Genomic DNA, 13400 nt, shown 5'->3' with positions numbered 1-13400 from the left:
CCATACTAATAACCTTGACCCATTCGGGTAGGGGACGGTGGCCGTCGGCAGGAACCATGTGGCCCTGAAAAGTGACACCAGTGTGGCAGAGTTGTGACTTAGCATTGTTCACTGTGACACCATTTGCTTGTAATAGTTGTAACACTGTATTAAGTGAAGTTCATGTTCCTCGAGTAAGGAAGAAAAAATTATCGTCATCCAGGTATGCATACGTAAAGTCTAGTTATCCAACCAACAAGTCAATGAACCATTGCCCCATCTGTGCAGCATTTTTAAGGCCGCACGGCATAAACAGATACTCGAACAATCTGAATGGGGTGATGATTGCGGTTTTTTCAAAGTCATCGGGTGCCATTGGCAGTTAGTGGTATGCCTTGTGACAGTCAATTACACTGAAATTTTGTGTCCCATGCAGTTAGGAAGCAAAGTCTTGAATATTTGGGACAGGATAATAATCTAAAATTGTTATGGTGTTAAGTGCCCGATAGTCACCACAGAGGCGGAAAGTGTCATCTTTCTTAGGCTCCAAATGAATGGGTGACGACCACCTACTAGAAGAAGGGCGAATAGTCTTACTGTCTAAAAGTTCCTGAATAATACCTTTGGCATGTTTAAGTTTTTCTGGGTTGAAATGCCTAGCCTTTTCATGTACTGGTGGACCTTTTGTGGTATTTATTCTATGGACAGTACCGCTGTTGATCGCAAACACCGATGGGGAAAATGGATCAGCACCCGATGCAGTATGACTTAACTGTAGTGCACACACTTGTGTGTCCCAGGCCTGCAGATCAGCAGCAGTGGCAGTGATCCACTGGTAGTCATTGTCATAGAGCTCGGTGGGGTACTTGTTAGTGTTGTGAACACAGCTTCTGTCCGGCAATAGAAAAGTCATGCGGCGTTGGCAGTGGATGTAAGGAGGCAGGGTGGGGGCTGGGGCCATGGCCATGTGTGACAGCTGGGCGACCTCCTTAGATGCGTCCATGAGCTTGGCTTGCACGGAGGCGATGAATAAGTGGAGGGCTTCATTGCTGTCCCGAAGCTCGTCGTTATGTGATTTAAGGGAGAGCACTGCAACAGTGGCTTCAGCTAGCTCACACAATACAGTGGCACTCTTGGATGAGAGGGAAGAGATATCGGGACCAGTGATATGGTCTACCAAGTTAAAGATTAGTGTACCTCATTGTAGGTTAGGTGAAAGAGCACGGGCTAAGAGAAAATCTACCATGAGCACAGGTTCATCCATGTCGGCGATAATGAAAGTCCACTGTAATGGGGTGTTAATATCCTGCAGTTTAAGGTTTAAATTAGTTATTCCATGAGATTGGATCAAGAAATCATTGGTGCCTCAAAGCAGGGGGCAAAGCTGATGCTAAAATTTAATACCTGCGGACTAACCTTGGCCCCCATGTCAACTAGAAACAAAAGACAGGACACTGCATCTTTCACATACAAGTGTCCTGGCATGTGGGGTGAAGAAGTAATAAGGGACAGGTGTCTGTGCGATGCAAAGTGGCCCATAGCACCTGAGTGGGGTCATGCTATTAGTTTGGGAATGCACATGGGGAATGACATTTCTTAGCCAAGTCGCCAAAGCAAGAATGGAAATAACACCAAGCAGAATGGCACGTAGCATCGTCTGTTGAGCTGGCTGACGCAGTGGAGGGTGCCGCAGTAGATCTGGTAGGAGAGGAGTTACAGCAGAGGCTGCCAGCCAGCACAGGGTCTGCGCACATGCGAGGAGCGAGCCGTACACCCTCTGTACTGAATGATCAACCCATGAGGCCAGAGGGCATCCCAAGGGAGGCATGCAGGGGGTGGCAGAATGTTATGAAATTGGTTTGCGATCTTCAGTTTAGTGTCCAGTGGGGCCGAAGTTAAGTGGACAAGCTGAATTTGAACTTCCAGAGGAAGTTTGAGCAACCACATGGACCAAAGTTTAGCATCCGGCATATGATGTGTGTCAATCATAGCATGGAGATGATGCCAGAGCTGGGATGGGGATCTGGAACCCAGCTACTCGTGACTGATGATGAGGTGGATAGCTTACTCTGCAGACCCAGATAGTCGCTCGAGGATGGTGCATAGGGCAAATGCATATTTGTCCGTAGCAGGAGGCAAAACCACAGTATCACAGATTAGCTTCGGTTCATCATGGAGGTGCTTAGTAAGAAAAGGAATTTCGAGTTGTCATCCACAATGCCATGTAGCTGCAGGAAGTGGTCGACCAAGGCAAACCATGTGCGTGGGTGGTCCTTGCAAATGGGTAGTAGCTGAGGCCAATGGATGGGGGAGTCTTGGCGTAACTGTTTGTCGGAACCTGTCACTCCCTGTCCATAGCTCTGCAGCATAACAGGCTCAAGTGCAGTAGTGGTGTACCAGTTCACAACACTGTCAGTGCCATGCGGAATGGTAGGTGCGGCTGGCTTGACCGTGGTCGAGAAATCAATGAGTCGGGTGTTCAATGGAGTAACACCAACAGGCATAGAATGGACCAGTGCAGAAGAGTCGACCGTAGTTGACCGCTGTGTGGAAAATGACAGAGTACAGTTTCTGGTCCCCTCCCCTACAGGTGCATTAAAATTGTTAAAATAATGCAACATTTATGGAACACATGCCACATGCAGCAAATGTGGAAGGAATAAAGCAGACACTGGTAGTGGCAGGGGAGGGTGGGGGGAGGTATTTGGGAGGGCTTGTGCAAAATCTGGAGTACCGGGATAAACATGAAATTTCCTGTATTGAGCATTCGGCTTGATTTGTAGCACCACTGACTCAGGTGGAAAGTTCACACTGGCACTTGGGAAACTTGTAAACATAGTCACTGGGGTTTAAGCACATTGTGTCAGCCATTGTTGAGCACTCAGAACATGTGGAATGTTCACATTTGAATTAAAATGTTCACATGTGAAGTTTTGTGCATAAAAACGTTTTGTTGGTACAGAACACTGCCATGTGACTGCTGATTCATGTACAATAACGAAAAGTTATTGTTTGTACCTAAAGCCAGCACACATGGTTGTGGGAATGTAGAAGCACTGTTCTGTTGAGTACAGCTAGCTGGTGTGTTTGGAAACTGCATCAAACTGTTGCGAACACAAGGTGGATAATTAGAAAATGAGGCCAAAGTGTCCATTGGAAAACCTAGTTGGCACATGTGCGGTGTTGCAGGTGGCAAGCGATCCATTGTGTACTGCTCGACAGAATGAGAGTTCGTTGTAGCACTGACGAATAAATTTGGGGTCACCAGTATGGGGTTAGTGTTGTAGGATTGCCAGATCCAATGATGTACACTATACCACATGTAATAAGCACTATTTTATTGGTTCGTAACACACATATAAAGATATACACATCGCTTGATTCTCAGTACATTTGTTTTATGTACCACACACGAACACAGACTGCTCACAAAGAGCAATATAGGATTGGGCCCCTCCATGCCCACACCAATGTGATGACCAAACCAAATGTTCTGCTGTCACTTCCATATAACATACCGAGTGAGGTGGCGCAGTGGTTAGCACACTGGACTCGCATTTTGGAGGACGACGGTTCAATCCCGTCTCCAGCCATCCTGATTTAGGTTTTCCGTGATTTCCCTAAATCGTTTCAGGCAAATGCCGGGATGGTTCCTTTGAAAGGGCATGGCCGATTTCCTTCCCAATCCTTCCCTAACCCGAGCTTGCGCTCCATCTCTAATGACCTTGTTGTCGACGGGACGTTGAACACTAACCTCCTCCATATAACATGTTAGTTTTCGATTCAGGAGTCACAGTATGTGGGCTGTGATGACGTCCATGCGTCTGGGTAGGATTACTCATTGACATGGTCCATTGGGAGACAGAAAGTGGACAAAAGTGATTGAAGGGTAGTGGTTTGTAAGGGCAGAGGGAAAAAAATGCCTAGGCAAGCTCCAAGGGAAAAAACCTCAGCAACTGTAGGACGGGCAGTAAGAGCAGTAGTGGCTTGCTAGCTGCGACAGTGATGCAAGGTGAGGTTATGTTAGTGCAAGGTATCATGCATCGTTACCTTTGTTGTTGCGGGTGCTCGTTGTAGATGGGTCAGTCTGGGTGCTGCGGCTGGGCTCCTGTGAATTCTCCTGGGCCTGCTGCAGCAGCTTCGTCCCTGTCACAGTCCGAGTTCATCATACATTAGTGGGCGATCGGCCATAGATCAGCTCACAGTGCAGGAGGTGTGTGTGGCTGGTTTGTGTGTTGTGTACAGTATGGCTTCCTTGCGCTTGCCTGTTTTTCAGTGGGTCAAGCATCTGGGGTTGCCAGTAGTAGCTGTGTTGCAGGGCTCACCAGTACTGTTGTGTTAGCGTGCTATAGACCATAGATGTTTAGTTCCTTGCTAATAGTGTCTTTGGTCTATTATGTTTCAATCTATGGTTATGGTCATAGTTCCCCAGAGAAAGAATAAATGGATTATGCGAGTGTCTCATGTTTCTGTACAGTTGTGTGGAGAGTTTTTGGAATACCTGCAAGAGGGTATCTAGCTGATATTCCCGGTGAAGATCCGCGGTGTGTGTGTAATGTGGAGCATTGCTTATGATTCTGAGTACTTTGTTCATTCACAAAGAGCTTGCAAAACAAAGACGTTATACGTGACTTCGTCGATAGTCGCACAAATGTATATTTGCATTTATTGCAAATTGCAATTTTTTTCAGGTCCCTAAGAATAGGTATGACTTTTGGGTGGAACAGGCTATTTCATAGGTTGAGTAGGCAATGGGATGCCACTTTGAGAGGAGTAAAATGGTTTGTGGGAAGGAAGTTTCTCATTCCCAGGCCCGGAAAAGGGTATGATCAGTTTCTTGCAGAACTGAGATGATATTTGGTGATGAGAGGGGTGTTATTTATTAGCTTGTCTATGAGTATGGTCAGAGGATTAGGGATATGTGTCAAAATGTTGCATTAAACACTGATCTTCCTTTTTCCTGATTTTTCTGCTTCTTTTCCAAACTCTTTTACTAGCGCTGATTTGATATTGCTACAAATAAAATACTCACTACCAAGTTGTGGTTCTTGGTGGAGAAGGAAGTTAGCAAGATTTAAAGAATTTCATGTTTCCTAGTGTTTAGTATCTATATATTCTCAATAGCTGAAGTTACAGCTTTTAAAACATTGCAACAGACATTGTATCCAATTTTTCATTTTTTCTGAGTTTTTGTAAGGTATGCTTAATGAAATGAGTATTTGTTCTCTTCTGTCCTCTGTGCATTCTTAAGGTTAAAAAATAATTGAAATTTAGACCTTTGTTTCTCATTTACTTGCAAAAAATAAGTTACCAAATTTACTGAATTTTCTAATTTGCCTGTTTAAGGTTGGAATAGTAGGCAGAACTGGAGCAGGCAAGTCTTCACTGACATTAGCACTGTTCCGCATCATAGAACCAGCTGGTGGCTCAATTGAGATTGATAATGTCGATGTAACCAAGCTGGGATTACATGTTCTGCGATCATGTCTCACTATCATCCCTCAAGATGCAGTTTTATTTTCTGGGACATTGCGTCTCAATCTTGATCCTTTCAACAAGCATTCAGATGAGGAAGTATGGCATGCACTTGAACAGGCACATTTGAAGACTTTTGTGGAAGGTCACGCTGCAGGCCTCAATCATGAGGTTACTGAAGGTGGTGAGAATCTCAGGTAGAAAGGAAACTCAAATTGTAATTTTTTTCTTATAAAATTCATAGTAATCATAGTATTAATTGTGAAGGTTACATCTTAAATATAATCTGAACTACAGAGCATGTCCATAAAGTAAGTATCATTTTGTTCTACCGCCATTGCATCACTAGTGTTGAAGTCCCACACAGTCAGACTCATATCTCTGGTTCATTGTCTTTTCATTACCACTAGTATAGAAGGGTCATGTTGTGTTTATACAAAGAACGTTAAGCCATGAAATTCATTCTCGACTTATAGAGATTTGTGGTAAAAATGTAATGACTGATGGAATGGTGAGAATGTGGGTGAAACAATTCAGTGATGAATGATTCAATGTCCATGATGAAGCATGGAGTGTGCGGCTGTCTGTTGTTTGTTTTAAATGAAAAAGTGAATTAGAAAGTTCATGAAAACACAGTTCACAATAAGAATGCTTTGTGATGAGTTTCCACATATTTCAAAAGCTGTTTCGCATGAGAGTCTCACAAATCATGTAAATTTTCACTTACTGTGTTCCCATTGGTTTCTGAAAATGCTTATGGATGTCAACAAAATGAAGTGACATGGCAGTACTTTGACATTTCTTACCAATACAGTGTTGAAGGAGTTGAATTCTTAAACAAAATTGTGACTGGTGTTGAAACTTGGCTTTGTAATGTCACTCCAGAATTAAAACAACAGTTGATGCAGTGAAGACACTCACGTTTCCCAAGACATCATGTGCACTGTTTTCGAGGACAAACAGAGTTTTTTGACTCTTGAGTTCCTTCCCAGAGGTGAAACCATCAATGTGGTGTGATAGTGTGAAACAATGAGAAAACTTTGGTGCACAATTCGAAACAAGAGGCATGGAATGCTTGGTCTAGGCATTGTGTTGCTACTTACCAGTGCATGTCCCCATTCTGCTGGTGTCACTCCAAATTTTATTCAACAATTCAGTTGGGAGAAGTTTGATCTCAGAAGTTTGATCTCCTTCCACACACCCTAAATCTCACACCTCTGACTACCACCTGTTCTTGAACTTGAAACATGACTTTGGAGGAAGGTGATTTGGCAGCAGAAGTCAATGTTCATCAGTGGCTGACTTCACTGGCCACATCTTTCTATGAAGAGGACAGAGAAAAGTTGATTTACCACTATGACAAATGTCTGAACAATGGTAGCAGCTATGTATAAAAGTAACTTAAGTAATTCTCTTTCTTGTAAAAATAAATTTTGGTTTGAAAAAATGTTTTTATGAGTTTTTTCCCAAAATGATACATACATTTGGACATGCCTATAACAATATAATCCTCTGTTTCCAAGGATTAATCATTAAGCCTTAATCATCTTGAAGAAAGAAATCAAGCTTCGATGATGAACCTTCTATCCATATTCAGCCTTCAGTGCTAACTCATCTTCTCCAATGATGGATGACTTGATAGAGATACTAATCACAGATGTCTGTGTTTAATGTATTCTGGAAACATTTCATCTTGAAAATTGCATTGTAGTCATTCTTGAAATGCATACAATACAATGGCACCTTCATTTGAGGAAAGAGAAAGTAGACACTGGGTGCTATCTCACGAGAATATTCAGCTGATTCAAAATTTAATAGCCCAAAACAGCAGCAAGCATGTTTGTCCTGCACAGAATATGCTGGGGCAAATTTGTGGAACAAAAACATACTCCTGAGAAGCTCGCTATGGCGCTTCACTTGACAGCATTTGTAGCTATGTCAGGAGATTTTGGTAGTATACTCTTGTGACAGTCTGCTTCTTATGAGTGTATTTGGTTAACATTGCACTATGGCAGACCCAAAAGCCATGTAGTATCACCTTGCCCAATGAGGCTGGGTCATCTCCATTTTTGACAGTGAATCCACAAGTTTCCACTACTGGCTTTGATCCTCTGTCTCAAAGTCACAGTGAGACACACAGCACTCATCCATGTTGGTTAGGTGGCTATAGAAGTAATCTGGATTGGCTGGACACAGCTACAACATTTCTGCTGCTGCTTCAATATGACTGGCCTCTTGAATAAGTATAAGCATTTGTAGAACCCAGCTGCTGTGAGATACTTTATCTGATGAAAAATGATCCATGACAGATTTTCACTTTTTCCACTATCAACACTGATGTTCGAGCAGCAGGCCTTACACTTCTATGCAATTCCCAATTCTTCAGGAAAAGATTGTCTGTCAATTTGTCCTTAGTCTTCAGTCTCATCTGATGAAACTGGAAGCATATATGCCTCCTAACCACTGTGTTATATCGTGATGCATTATTTCCATACACTTCCACCAACTCAGTATGGATTGTTGCAATGCTGTTACTCTTCAAATGCAGAAAATGAATTACTGCACAAAACCCCACTTTATCATTGGGGTTTATTGTTTTGTTTTGTTTTGGCTTCTTTGGGAGCATGCTATGGTACAGTGGCATGGGATTTCAATGTGTGCCATGATTACAAACATGTACCTGCAAACAAACAAAACATAAATTTCATAATTTTCTTGTTTCAAAGTGGTAATTTAAAATTTTATTACTGCCTCTCATATGCACACAATACTATAAAAGATTGACGCTTGAGGAATGACAGTTTGTCAGGTTAAGTTGGGAGGGGCATATCAAGACATATATTGAAACAACTTCCAAATTGTGTTACTCGATTTATGAACATAGTGGGTCATTGAATAGGAAACATTGCTCAAATATTAAATTGTTTAATATATTACTCAGTCTGTAGATGGTCTGCTTGTGACTGGGAAAGCTTACTAATTTTATTCCAGATATATCACTTTTTACTCTACGACTGGTGGCTATTGCATTCATTCATTCTTCAATTCCTAATAGGGCCTCAGCCCTGATGTGTCTTTCATTTAGTTTTTCCTGTTAATTACAAATATTTCTCTATACATGTGCAATACATTTAAATAAGACAAGAAATAAAATATGAAATAATGAGTCAAATTTGTGGTTTTAGTGTTGGGCAACGTCAGCTGGTCTGCTTGGCCAGAGCCCTATTGCGTAAGACAAAAGTGCTGATTCTAGATGAGGCTACAGCTGCTGTTGACCTTGAGACTGATGACTTGATACAGGTAAGCTGTAGGCCAGTAGTTCTAAACTCATGTCTGCATAGAATTTACACAGTTGACAGTGACAGATTAAGGACCAAACACGGTTGAATAGATGTATATATGTATGATTGCAAGTATGTAATACTTCTAACATTCACATTACATAGTTGAGAATCTGCTTTTGGTACCTCCTGGAAATCAATTGATGTAAATCATAAATAACTACCCATGGAATTTAATAGCATTCCTGAAGAGAGACCATTCCAATTTACTGAGAGATATTTGTGTTGTGCCAAAGAGCTCTTTTTTTCAGTATAGACTACAATGCTTCAGCAGTACTCAATTGGGTGGGACAAAAGAGCTTTATATTTCATATTCATGTTTGTCAAACATGTCTTTGACATTACCAACCATATAAGAAGAGACTTAGCATCTTTGAAGTTGACACTCATTACTGGGAACAGTATTGTGCATATCCTTTCAATGTGATCATATCATTCATTAACAACTGTAACCTGACTGCACAAGCCATTCTCTGAACTAGCCAGTTGATACTGTAGCTAACTTAATCCCATTTTAATATTATTCCACTGCTCCTTGTTCATCCTATACTTGACCCCATATTGAATGTCCAAGCCCAGATTTAAATTTCAGCTCAATTTATTTATTTTTTATCTCTCACTGAAAGAAAATTATGCACCACAAACATCGATAATAATATTAACTTCAGGAAAATCTTTGCTTCTGACTGCCCATGTCATGTACTCCCTCTGTTAAATCACCAGAAACTAGTCACAACAATGGTTATGTACTGAAGGCACACAAAGTCGAATATCCTCTTGAAACTAATCACCAACAAAAATATTACAAACCCAAATGAAAAACTATATTATATTAACATTCCAAGTAAAAATTCATATTGGGGGCAGCCATTGCAATGTTTCACTACCTCTCCCCCCTTTCCTCCTCCCCCCCCCCCTCTCTCTCACCCCTCCCCCATCCTCCCACTGATGTTTGCTTTGGTAAATAGGACACTGTAAAAGTCAGTGCAAAGAAACATATCTCAAAATTACCATGGAATAAAACTGAAATGAAAAAAGTTGAATCCACACTGTACATGTTGGCCTAATGAAAAATAATAGCACACGTCATACCAATGAAAATTTAAATAATATCATAAAATTTCTTGCCCATATTTGAAACCTTCTAAACACTTAGGACACTTCTTTATGATTCAATTTATTAACAACTGTGCATACCAAAAGTATATAATACATATTTTCTAGATTTCAATAAATTGTAATTTGGTGGTAATGTTAAGTTTAACAAAAATTACAAAAATGATACACTAAGTCCATTGATTATGGCTCTCTTCTCCCTCAGTACAATGAAATGGTCATTTTGGCAAACACAAGGCTTTGGTTGCCTCCTCTGTGTCATCAGCATTGTGGTAGTTGCTTGCTCGCACTGAACCCTGGTCTCATAGTCCTTCCAGTGCTCCAAGAATGTGAAATACAACCAGCAAAGACAAACATTGGCTTTATTATCTGACCCACATCTCAGTCTGGTAACGTGTATAAATAGAAAGCTCTCATCCCTTCAAATGGACAAATAAGCAAATCATGCCAATAAAGTTGCCTATACCTTTAATACCCCCTCCAAGAATAATTCGTGTGCTACATCAAACTTCTCAATTTACACTAGGTAGCAAAATAAATGTGTGATTGCTAATGATTATCAAATTAGTAACAATGTATCTTATAGTTTTCTAAAAGTAATCATTGAGACAGTTAAGCAAATACTATTCATTCTTATTCTATTAGAAAGCTGAACATAAAATATAAGAAACAAGTTAGTAGGCAGTCTCTCCCACTGTAGGTAGTGGGGAGCAGACATGGTAATTACGATTAAAAATTATCACTCACCCTTCCATCATTCACTGCGAATACTTATATTCTTACAGCATATACACAATGCGAATAGCATAAGTGCATACTGCAGAGAACTGATCTGGAAAAGATATAGTTGTTCTTGCTGCAGTAGGGCAGCAATATTATTGGGGGGTAGAGCCAGGAGTTCTTCATCCCAACAGGGCCTCCCCCCCCCCCCCCCCCCACACACACACACACAAATGCGGGACACAGTGACTGGTAACTGGTGTACGACATGATGCATTGTCCTGCTGGCAATGATGAGTGCCAACATACCGTAGTCTGCCAGGTGCCTGTGCGGCCATAAAGGGCAGCTAGCCCACAACATCAGTGGCGGTGTCAATGGGGTGGTGATGGTGTCTGTTGAGGTGTTGGTAGGTGTTGGTAGCTGGTGGTGCATTCTCTGGTGTGGCTGTCAGTCTGCTGGCAGCAGTGTCTGGGATATCAGTCATTGTTATGAAGTGCTCCGTGGCCAACACAAGTGGTAGCCGTCCAATGAAAGAGTAAATTTCAGACCACCTTGTCGATTATAGGTGGGAGGGGCATGGATTGCTCTAATGACCTCAAGATCATGCTGTAGCCTGACTGTCTCCTGTCAAATTTGCCCCTAACCATGAGTAGTGGGTCCTGGAGTGTTATGGAAATTTCTTCTGGGAGGTAGTCTTGCAGGCCTAGGGTGACTGTAAATTGGCTTGAGCGGCCTGGAGCTGGTGCTGGTGGAGGGTAAACACCAGGTGTGCCTGCTAAAGTCCACGCCAGTTTTAGGCAGTTCAGTGACACTTAACATTTTTCCAGCTTGCAAGATATCAAAAGTGTCTGCCACTCATTTCAGCACCTTGTACAGGCCATTGTACACAGGGTGGAGGGCAGGTTTGATGGTGACAGTCCTGAGCATGACTTGTGCGTGCAATTGGAGGTCCTTGTGCACAGAGATGGTTGGTTTGGCGTGGGGGGATGGCAGTGGAATGCGGACATGATGAGTGTGGTACCTGACATGTTTTACTAGGTCCAGCAGGTTGACATTCACAGGGTCAGTTGATTGTGATACAGAATCTGCTGTGAGGATGATTGGTTCCCTGTACAGCACCTCTGCCAGCAAGGCATCCAGATCTTCTTTGTAGGCAGCTTGTGTGCCCAGCAGCACGCAGGGGTGGGCCTCCATCCATTCCTGGTCATGGCATACAAGCACTGTCTTGAGGGTGCAGTGCCATCGTTCCACAAGTCCATTTGATTGAGTGTGGTAGGTCATCATAGGGAACCCGTGGCACCCACAGAGGCAGCTGGGCTCGGAGAAGAGGGCCGACTCAAACTGCCACCCATTGTCAGTTGTCAGGGACTCTGGGCAGCCGAAGCATGCAATCCGTAGTGTGATGAAAGCTCGGGCGACAGTATCAGCCGAGACATCAGTCAGAGGTGTGGCCTCCACCCATTGAGTTGTCCTGTCTATGGCTGACAGGATGTTCTTGTATCCATTTGAATCTGGGCATGGCCCCACCAGGTCTATGTGGACATGTTTGTAATGGCTCTTCAGGATGGGGAATATCTGGAAGAGCGGTTGGATGTGACATCCTGTCTTGGCCCATTGCTGTCACATGCAGGCTCTCATCTATGCAGTGCAGTCCAATTTAGTGTTAGTCCATACAAAATGTTCTGTTATGAGTTTCAGTGTTGGGTGTACTCCAGGGTGAGACAAGTTGTGAAGGATGAAAACTGTCTTCCTGAAGTTCTGTGGGATGATCAGTTGTTGCCTACCATGAGATGAGTTGCACCAAACTAGTTTAGTTGTGCCTGCAATGGTGCACTGTTTAAACTGGAGGCCCGTCGTGTGTCCAGATAGCAGATTTTGGAGGTTAGTATCAGTTGCTTGTGCCTCCACTAATTGGTCGAAGTCAAGGTGTGTCGATGTGGTGGCAAGTCATGAGAGGTTGTCATCCACCAAGTTTTCTGCTCCCTGTACGTAGTGGATGTCCATAGTATATTGTGAAATCAAGTACAGGTGCAGGAATCATCGAGGGGAGGTAATGGCTGGTGGGATTTAATAGTGTCAGCCAGAGTGTAGTGGTCTGTGTAGACAGTAAACGGACAGTCCTCAGTGTCATCTTGAAAGTATTGAACTACTTTGTATATGCCAAAAGCTTACTGTCAATGGTTGATCACATTTTCTGGGAGTTGGTCAGTTTCTGTGAGAAAAACCATAGGGACTGGGTTGCACTGGGGATTTCCTGTTGTGGCACCGCCCCAATCGCCCTGTCACTGTCGTTGGCCATTATAACCATATGGGTGTCTGATGATGGGAGTGCCAGGATGGTGGCCTGAACGAGCTTGGTTTTGGTGTTCTTGAAAGCTGCTTGCAGGAGCCCAAGTGAGCTTAAGTTTGCCTGATGTATTCTTGCTGGGGAGTGACCCTATAAGTGGTGGAAGTGTTTGTGTGGCGTGGTGGAGGTGTTGTCAGTAAAAATTAATTACCCATAAAAATGGCACAACTCTTGATAGTCCATCAGGATGGCAAGTTATGGATTCAGTCTATGTTTTCCAGGATTGGGTGGATGCCCAAAGTGTTGACAAGGTGGCCTACAGATGTAACACATTTTTGCCGGAGTTGGCATTTGTGCTCGTTGACCACAACCCCATGCTGTGCTAGTTTTTCAAATACAATTTAGAGGTGATTCTCATGATCTTCAGCTGTTTGTGAGAAGATAATTACATCGTCCAAGTAACAATAGCAAAAGGGCATGG

General features: G+C 42.7%; 1 protein-coding gene across 3 annotated transcripts in view; it reads left to right on the top strand.

The window, feature by feature from the left end:
- The window catches only part of LOC126194751 (multidrug resistance-associated protein 1-like), a 368141-nt gene that overhangs the window by 338775 nt on the left and 15966 nt on the right, over positions 1–13400 (top strand). For all 3 annotated transcript variants that reach the window (XM_049933026.1, XM_049933028.1, XM_049933027.1), the window contains exons 28-29: positions 5326–5651; positions 8640–8754. In XM_049933026.1, the coding sequence (XP_049788983.1) occupies positions 5326–5651; positions 8640–8754 (441 nt within the window). The remainder of the gene's footprint in view (positions 1–5325; positions 5652–8639; positions 8755–13400) is intronic.

This window comes from Schistocerca nitens, chromosome 7 (assembly GCF_023898315.1).
Source record: "Schistocerca nitens isolate TAMUIC-IGC-003100 chromosome 7, iqSchNite1.1, whole genome shotgun sequence".
In the NCBI taxonomy this organism is placed as follows: Eukaryota; Metazoa; Arthropoda; class Insecta; order Orthoptera; family Acrididae; genus Schistocerca; species Schistocerca nitens.
Note: the sequence above shows the minus strand (reverse complement) of the source record. Positions and strands in the feature narration are given on the sequence as shown.